At 39.0% G+C, this 9,296-nt stretch overlaps 1 protein-coding gene across 1 annotated transcript in view; it reads left to right on the top strand.

The window, feature by feature from the left end:
* CPNE4 (copine 4) overlaps positions 1–9,296 on the top strand; it is a 194,303-nt gene that overhangs the window by 97,548 nt on the left and 87,459 nt on the right. Inside the window, exons 5-6 of the mRNA XM_026842759.1 lie at positions 2,310–2,393; positions 3,253–3,342. Coding sequence (XP_026698560.1) covers positions 2,310–2,393; positions 3,253–3,342 — 174 coding nt within the window. The remainder of the gene's footprint in view (positions 1–2,309; positions 2,394–3,252; positions 3,343–9,296) is intronic.

Consider the following 9,296-nt stretch of genomic DNA (forward strand, 5'->3'; position numbering starts at 1 on the left):
AAATAAAATGTTTATGATTTTTGAGTTGTTATGAAGCATCTTCAATATTGAAGGATTTTTTGTTTGTACCTTCATTCTGAAAGGAATTAGTTCAATTTGCATTGAAGGTGGGGTGTGATATAAGGTATCATCCAGCATTAAAATCTTGCCCTTTAGGTGGTAACACTGTGGTAGTTAAAACCAGATTATTAAAAATTACTTCCCTTGTGCTGATTTGTTGTTTCAGCTTTCATGATACTCAGCTGGGAATGACACTATATTTTGAGTCTTACACAAAATCCTCGTTTCCTTTCTGAATCTTTCTGCAATCCAGTGTGCATTTTTTGGATGTATCATTTTGAGGTGTTCTCTCTCAGATAACTTTTCTTATCAAACATGTTTGTAAAGAATCTGTTAACATGAAGCTTTTACTCAAGCTTCAATCAGTATACTTATGTGTGAAAAGAGGCAGCTCAATCTTTTTTAACCCTATGCACTCTTGATTTTGGTGTCACTATGTTTAAACAAGCACCTGCTCTCTCTGCTTGTTCTCTTTGCTATGCAGTAGTAATTGGGCAGAATTAGATCACCAAAGCCCCCTATATACTAGCAGTTTCAAGTGCTGGATGGAGTCCAGATACTAAATCTACATCAGGGCTTTGAGGCAGATTCTGGAGTTACAGACTTTGTTGAGTTTTGTGCCGGTTCTACACACTTTTACACTGAATGCCCTGTAACCATATAATTGGAATAAATAGGCAAACATATGGCTTTGCTGTTTAGAGCTCCATGTGATAAGATTTAACAAATACATATGCACCTGCTTTGCATCAGTTTCTAAACATATCATTACATTTTCTCTAGTAGGAAAAGAGAGCATTCACAGAACAGCAGTCTGAACACTACATTGATAGGTGTCATTTTTAGGGCATGGAAAAGATTAGGTTTATTGAGCCTAGCCCAAGGCTTTGTGATCCCTAGGGACTCACTTCCTTCTCCAGACATTCAAATTCAGGTGTTTCTTTTCAAAGTCCTGATTTCTTTGCTTGTCTTGCAGTTGTGGAATTGTAAAAAATGCCCTAAAGACAAATTTGACCAAAATGATGTGCCCTAACACTGGCTAGCATCCTATCCAAAGCTGTTCCCATCCCAATGGCTGTCCAGCTAGTCAAAAATGAGTAAGGTGGGCATTTGATGAGGAGAAAATTGTAGAACTATGCATATTACAGTCATTTTTACGCTGATGCTTTTATAGAAACATCAGGAGAGCAAATGGAAATCCTCACTTCCCCAAATTGATATAGAGGTCTGTGGGTTTGGATATGGCCTATAGAGAAGAATAATATTCATATGCATAAAGTTAATCATGTGGCTTTTCTGAAGAAGAAAATGAAGAAGGGATTTGATACTACAGAAAATGGGCCGAGTCCACTTGAATGCTGCTCTTGCTGCACTGAACAGTTAGAAATCTGAATTAGCCAGCTTTCCCCCTCCAGCTGCAGAGGGCTAACACCCAGCTACTTCTCTGCCTCGCAGCCAGCATGTCCAGAAGAAATGCGATATTGAAACAGAAGGGGCTGTGGTCAGACTGCAGTAACACTACAGAAAGCAACTTAATTTAGGTTTGTGTAAGAACACTCAGGGTTGTTAGCTGAATGCAAGACTAAGGGAAGGTGTTCTGCAGTGCAGTAAGTATGTGAACCTCAACATCTCTCACAGATTTGCTTGTACTTAGAAATATCAGGTAATTTTCTGTATTTCCCTGCTCTGTTTGTCAACTTAACATGGGCCATGTTATCACATCCTGAAGAGGACTTACTTCTCTAGCCTTCCTAATCCATTTTACCAGTACTTGTGTTAGTTGGTAGCAGAGCAATGTCTTGGCCAATTAACTTCTGTTTTGATAGGGTGGGCAAATAGTGTGAAATTCAACACCACCATAGAATACGCTTCAAAGGGCCTTGCATGATAAAACTGATGTCAAAAAAAAACAAACAGATACGGAGACAGAAAGAAACAGTCTAGGTGGGTGAAGGAGCTAAAGCTCAGGAATCTGCACTGGGTGTGAGAAGGGAAAAGGCTGTAAAATGATGTTTTACAGTTCTGTCTGCCATGATTGAATAGTCAAACTGAGAGCAACAGCAGTGCCGTGGAAATCCTTGTGAAACAAGGACAAGAATGAAATATTGCTGAGAGACACCAAGGGGTCTCACTAAAATCATGCTGTCTCTCCTTTTTCATTAGCAGTCAGGGAAGCACTAGTGCACTGTGCCTGAAAAGCTCAAAGTAAAAGAAGTCTCAAGAGTAACCTGTCCTATATTTTATTTTAGGATTTTTTCAGCAAATCTGATCCTTTTCTGGAGATTTTCCGGATGAATGATGATGCAACCCAACAACTTGTTCACAGGACTGAGGTAAGAAATAAGGTTGGATTTACTTTCCTAGGACAAAGGTGGGCTGTCAGGAGGAATAGCTTGTGCTTCCCATGTCACAAAGGATACTGCAAGCGCCCACACTTTAATCTCTTGTGTAATCATTGACTAATGGATATCAGGTCTTGTCTTATGCACATGAGAGTAAGGGAAGATAGTACAGAAGCCAAAGATGCAAATTTAATTAAACTGGCACATATTCTGTTTGAAGGTCGGGAGATATTATATTTAGCCCAAACTATGCTACAGACAGTATCATATTTTTCCTTTAATTATATCTTGCATCTTCTCCATCTCCTCCCAGGTTGCTGGTGCTAAACAGATTTGTAATCTGGGTGCTTTACATCTGTTTCCTATGTCCCAGCGTCATTACTTCTTCCATGGTAATGACTGGCACTGTCTTCAAAAGCAGCATTTAGGTGTGCAGGGTGGGGCCGTGGCAGGTATTTGGGGTTATGAGACTGTCTGTTATGGATCCCATAAACTGCTTGTGACAAGGTAGATCATGTGCCTGTAAATTGATGCTGCCCATCCCCATTGCCTGATCCTACATCTCTTCCATGGCTTCCAGTTCAGGGATGCATACCACAACTTTCCCTTGTGAATTACACTCCCACTGAGCTATGGTATGTGCTCCTTTCTGGGGCTTTCCAGAGGAGGAGTGTTGCAAACTGCAGATTGCTCAAGGGCACATATCCCATGCATATTGTTCTTCAAACCTCCAACTGAGATCTGCTTCCTTCTTTTTCTGGTGAATGTGCTGTATTGAAAAGTGTGGCTCTTGTTAGTAGTCTGTTTGTAGATGTGCAAATGTTAAGGGTTCCCTTATTTTCACTTGCAGGTTGTGATGAATAACTTAAATCCAGCCTGGAAGACCTTTAAAGTGTCTGTAAATTCTCTGTGCAGTGGAGACCAGGACCGCAGGCTAAAGGTCAGAAGTCATTCCTACTTTTTGAATAGTTTTAGTAGTAGAAAACAAAACTTTGTCTCTTTCAGTGAAGATTACTACTCTGCACTGCTTTCTTCTTTGAATGGAAAAGATGATCAATCACACAGCTGCTTTATGATTGCCACAATCAAATGAAGGATGCAGAGAAGTGGTAATCCACTGTAATCAGTAGATTATACTCTATACTTCTTACAGTAACCTCAAAAAATGATGGGGCTGTTTTTGCCAATCAGTTGGATAATTTGAACCCAGCATCATTTAACTGATGAAAGTATACTCAAGGGAAGTGGCAGCCCTGCCACTATTTTAACTACTATTTCCTCACTTTTATGTCTGAAAACCCTCTATAAAAGAAACATTGAATTATGAGATCTGTTCTTATATTTGAAGAATAAGGTGGCCACAAAAAGACATGTGCCATAGTAATAACAGTGTTACTAGTCAGCAGAAAGATGGATAGTTGGGAACTTGGAGCTTCATGTAGAAAAATTCATCTTGTGGCTTCAGATTAAATCAAGACTGAATCCAGTTGTTCATATCTTCTAATGAGGTTTAAGTTTAATACTAAAATTAAAAATACTGAATGAAGAGCACTGTCCCCAGTGGCTAGTCAGTATCTTGGCCCCGATGAAAAGATATTGGACCCAAAAGTATGGTACTTTTTTTATTCTTACCATTCCAAATTGTCTAATAAAAATTTTTCCTTGTCCCTGCAAATCTTCCTTCTTTCATCATTATAGCTGCACAATCCTGCAGAAGGATGTCATTTTTCTCTCATTACATACTGCAGGATGTGCTGTGCAGATAGAAAAAATAAAATACCTGGTGTCTACATGTAATGGTATGAGCCAAAAATGGGTGGAAAACTTAAAAAGGAGTCATATGAATGCTTGGATTTATACTGATCATGCTAATTGTGATCTATAACTTCACAAAATCAGCACTGTTGTTATGGAACAAGAGTGGTACTGACACAGTGTTTGTATGTATATATTTGTATGTTATTGGGGATGCCCAAGGAAGGTGCAGTTATGAATGGTTATCTTTATATATTGTTTGTGTCCCTTGTGGCAGTGTTGGGCAAACAAGATGAGTCTAAGAGCAAATGAATTACCAAAAGAGTGAGGAAGTTTGAAAAAACAGTGCACCATGTAGCAAGGAAAAGTGAAGGATGAAGTAGATGGAGCACAGGATACTTAGGAGGCCAGACCAATGTGTTTGTGACAGGTGCATCTGAGATGTCGGAAGGAAGCTCGATTTCTTGAGTAGTGCAGGGTAACAGTTGTGAAAGATCTTTCCATCTACCCTTTAGCTGTTAAATTGTCAATCCAGTTGTGTTTGGCATGTCCAGCGGGATTGAAACAGAGTTGTAGCAAATGAAACAGAGAATGAGGTGTAGGGAAAGAACAGTTTCCATTTTTTAAACTGTAAGAAAAATTAACAGTATGGGATAAAAGGGATTTCTAATGCAAATGAAGAAATTTAGAGGAGTTATGCATTGTAGCATGTGTGGGATGATAGTAATGTGAAGTGTCAGGATAATGACTTTATCTTGGGAGGTTGCAATTTTATAAATTTCCTGGGTAGATTAAATATCTATAAATTAGTTGCCTGAAACACAGAAGACAAACAAATTACTCTGTGTTGTATAAGCGATATAGATATCCAGGAGAGGAAAAGAAAATAAAAAAGAGCAGCTACCCTCCAGAGGTAGAAACATGACTGACTCAAAGAACCATCAAAGACAAGGAGCACTGTCATGGCTGGGGTCTCCATTGACACCTCTGATGCATGGGCTGCTACTTCATGACAAAAGGGAAACACTGGAAAAAACAGGTTTTTGGACAATGAGTTTACATCACAGCTCAGGCAGGGCTGGGAGCTGAGCCAGTGCTTTTGAAGGAAGAGAGTTATGAAAGGCTTGGAAAGGAAGGGTGAGCAATTCTTTGAAATATTAGAGAAGGGTGAGCCACTTGGGGGACATACAAACAGAGGTGACATGGTTAAAGCAGATGGTAGTACTGTAGCTGCTGCAGCATTCTGCGAAGGTGAAAGGGAGCAGAACTGAAAGGGGCAATGCTAGAAAAAGCGGTATACTCAAAATATGAGTGAGATGCTGAGAGACTGAAGAAGAGATGTAAGTGACAGATTATCTTTGTTATGCAGCCTCTTTGAGGGTGCACCTTACACAACTAGATGCAGAAGGCTACACCCTGCCTCTTGGCACGGGGTCCCAGATCACCTAGTCCAGTTTATATCTAAGAGTCACTTAGAGCAATCAGTTGTGCCTGCCCTTATAGGATCTGCTTCTTCAGGTAGCTTAAACTGAAATGGGTAATATCGCATAGTAATGCAACTGTAGAGGCTTGAGACAAGAGATGGATCAGATTTCTGCTGCTCAAATGAAAAACAGAATTAGCGCAGCGCTGCCTTCACCACATTATGTTTATGCGACATTTAAATCATTTAGATGAGAAAATCGAGGAAGAGATGCAAACAAAATGTGATGCCTAGAATGTCCGAGCAAGTGGCAAGTCCATAAAGGGGGAGGAATGTGGTTCTGCAGGGAGAAACAGGCTCTTTGAAATTGAGGTCAGAAGGTATGAGAAATGCTAAGATTTCAGCTTGGCCAAAGAAGATGGATCTGGGAATAAAGAGGATCTTTGAGCTATGAGCAAGGAGACAGTAGTCAGATTTTTGCAGCTGATAGTGCCAAATGAGAGGTTGAAGAGGGAGAAGTAAGGAGGAACAATAATCCTTTAGGACTGCCTGTAGAGGAGGGGAAAGTCCGTGAAGGAATGCGTGAAGAGAATCAGAGCAAGATGGGTCTTATGAACCTACTGACAATTTTCAAAGTCATCTTGATTCTGTGGGATATTTTTTTCCTTTTTTTGGACAATACATGTTTTTATTTGTGTATGCAACTGTTTGCAGGCCCTGATTTAGATATGAGTATTTGCCTGAGGCTTCAGTTCAGACATTTGCAGAAAAGCTAAAAATAGTAAGATTTGCACCAGATCATTCATGAGTGCAGAAGTATTTTAAAATTAATTGTGGCTGTCAAATGAGAAAAAAAAAACCAACAACTTGAAGCTTCTCTAAAATTCACGCCCTTTATACCTTTTGGTGGGTGTAAAATAAGGCTGCTATGGTTAGAGCAACCCCCAAAATCACTTGCGTGACAGATAGCATATAGTACTTGTCAGATGACTATTCTGTTTGCTTTCTATATGGACTATAACATAGAAATGTGATGGCAGCAAGGACAGAAGAGTGGAAATTATAAAAATTAGAGAGGTGAAGTGTCTGTGATGGGTTTATCGCTTTCAAATGTTTATACTTTGACTTACATTGACTAAGCATTCCAGTCTTCACCCTACCATATCTTGGAACATTTGACTTTACTTGCTTTGTTTCCCTTCATAAAGTATATAGCAATATGTTACTGCTAAGTGTTGAAAGAATTCCCTGTGCCATATTTAATATGGGGGAGATTTAGTGTATTCCAGCTACCTTGCTGAGCATCAGCTTCTCACCAGGATTGCTTGATTATGGTGAACAGTATTTACATAAAGCTGGATAGCTTTGTACCTGTACCTGCTGTTTCTTTTTTACATACTCTGGAAGGCATAATCTAAGTTAAGGCTTTAAGAGGCACCAGAAATGCTTGGAGGGAAATGTCAGCTTGTGGTAATTCTGCAAATGGAGAGAAACTTAACAACAGCAGACACATTGCAACCATCACTATCTTTGGCTTGCCTCTGTAGGCTATTTGGAGCTCTGAAGTCTTGGCCTTTCATCCCTGCCACTGAAATCACATGGGTGCTGAGCTTAGTGGTCTGATTTGTGTTATGAGGAATGGGGATTAGCATGGCAAAAATACACTAAAACAACTCAGTTTAACTTACAGAAGTTTGCTCTTTGTAAGTCTTCATCCAAAGCACCCTTTACACTGTCTGGGCATTTGAAACTTCCTTGTTTAAAATGTCTGTTTAGAAAGATAAGATAAGCAAGGTCACTAAAATCAAAGCAACCAATAATTAGGGTCTGCCTCAAAAGTCTTTTGCTAGTATCCTTTACAAAGTCTCATAATTTGAATTCCTTATGGGCTTTAAAAAAATAATCTAATTTTTCTTTATATAGCTGTGGTGCAGAGAGCAGTTATTTTTTTATTCCTCTCAGGACGCTTTGTAAAACTTTATTGCAATTATTGCTGCTCTAGGTTTTATTATGAAAAAGATATATTAGATTTATGAACCTACTGAGCTTTTCTTCCCAGACATTGAAGCCATCTGAAAAGTCTGGTCACATTTCAGTGTTGTCATAACTTCTTTTAATGCTAACAGTATAGACAATTGTTGTAAGTGTTGAAGTGAACAAAATACCTCTTTGATCCAAAAGTAGCTCATTGCTTTTCTCATGTAAAGAGATTCAGTTCACAATGGTAATTACTGACAAATCTGAGAGAGAGAGAGAGATAATACTTCAGAGAGCAGTTTTTATCTTAGTCTGCTGTGCTGAAGGTCATGTAAATTGTGGAACTTTAGCATTCAAGTTTGGTTTCAGCATGTGAGGTATGTTGCCATCAAAGGTTTACCTGAAATACAGGCTTGCATTGTATCTTCTGGTTAGACATAGTAGTATCCCTACTGCCCATCCATTCTAATAGTTGCAGGGTTCCTCTCTAGAGGAGTCCTGATAATGTACACTGAAAAATAATCTCTTTTTGGTTTGGTATTAGATATTGTAATACTTGGGAAATAAATACCTAACAAGGTGCTGTAGAGGCACAGTCCAAACAGTGCACACAGCATAGAGTAAGAATATCTTCTGCTGAGGTTGTACAGAGAACCTCACTGAAAGAAATTTTGTTCATAAGGAAAAGAGTCAGAAAAAAACCTGGAAGAAAAACATTGCTTCAGGTGAAATAATAAGCTGCAAGGAGAGGGAGAAGCAGGTGTCATATCTGTATAGAAACTCCTTTCCATCTTTCTCTTACACAGGGGAAATTTTCAAAATAAGAATATCCATTAGATACTTTTCTACCTTTCAAAAAGTTGTATGTTGCAACTGTATCATTGTGGTCGGTTCATTTATTTTTTCACCCTTGCCTAATCCAGAGTACAGATGATGATCCTGATCCTGATGACATTTATGCATGTACAGTTAGGAGTGGGTCCCACAGCTGTGGTTGCCAGGGCTATTACATACATCAGGTCATAAGGCCGCTGTCTGTCTGAATGGCTCTTTGCAGCATGAAGCCCTGAGACATTACTGTTGCTTACTGTTGGGTAGCCATGAGAAGGTTACCTCTTCCTGTGCACTTCTAATGAGGTTAAAACATGTTCTGCCATTCTTCCCCATTCTTTCTTATGTCCAGAAGACTTCTTTGGCTCTGTCCATCCAATCTGTTGGAGTAGCTGTGTCTTAGCACATTAATTATGCTTGAGTTTCTGCTGAGGGGTCTATCTGCATATGCTTGTAGCCCTCAGTATATCTGTGATGCTCTAGTGTTAGTGAGACGCTTTCAGGAGTTTAGAGGTCATGTGATTTTTTCAATCAGTTTCCATACTAAGACCTTTATAAATAGCAATACATTGACCTTTCCAATATGATTTTTCATAGGCCATGAATTTTCTACATTTTTCTGGTAGATCGTTGTTAACAAGGTCTTCTTGAGAAATCTGCACTTTGCTTAAATTAATAATCTATGCAGTACCTCTTCTGCCTTGTTGATACTGTTATATAATGTGATCCTTGCTTACAATATTAATAGAAGGAGCTCCACAGCCTACGAGAAAGATTTTGATTTTTATGCTGGATGGAAACAGGCAATCACTTTCTTTTAATTTTATTAATTAAGAATTAAATTAAAAAAAAATATTATTAATTTAATAATCTCTTCCCCAGGGTCTGTTATGGCTTGGGGGGGGGGG

The sequence above is a fragment of the Athene cunicularia genome, assembly GCF_003259725.1.
Source record: "Athene cunicularia isolate RWA chromosome 2 unlocalized genomic scaffold, athCun1 chr2_part1, whole genome shotgun sequence".
Classification (NCBI taxonomy): Eukaryota; Metazoa; Chordata; class Aves; order Strigiformes; family Strigidae; genus Athene; species Athene cunicularia.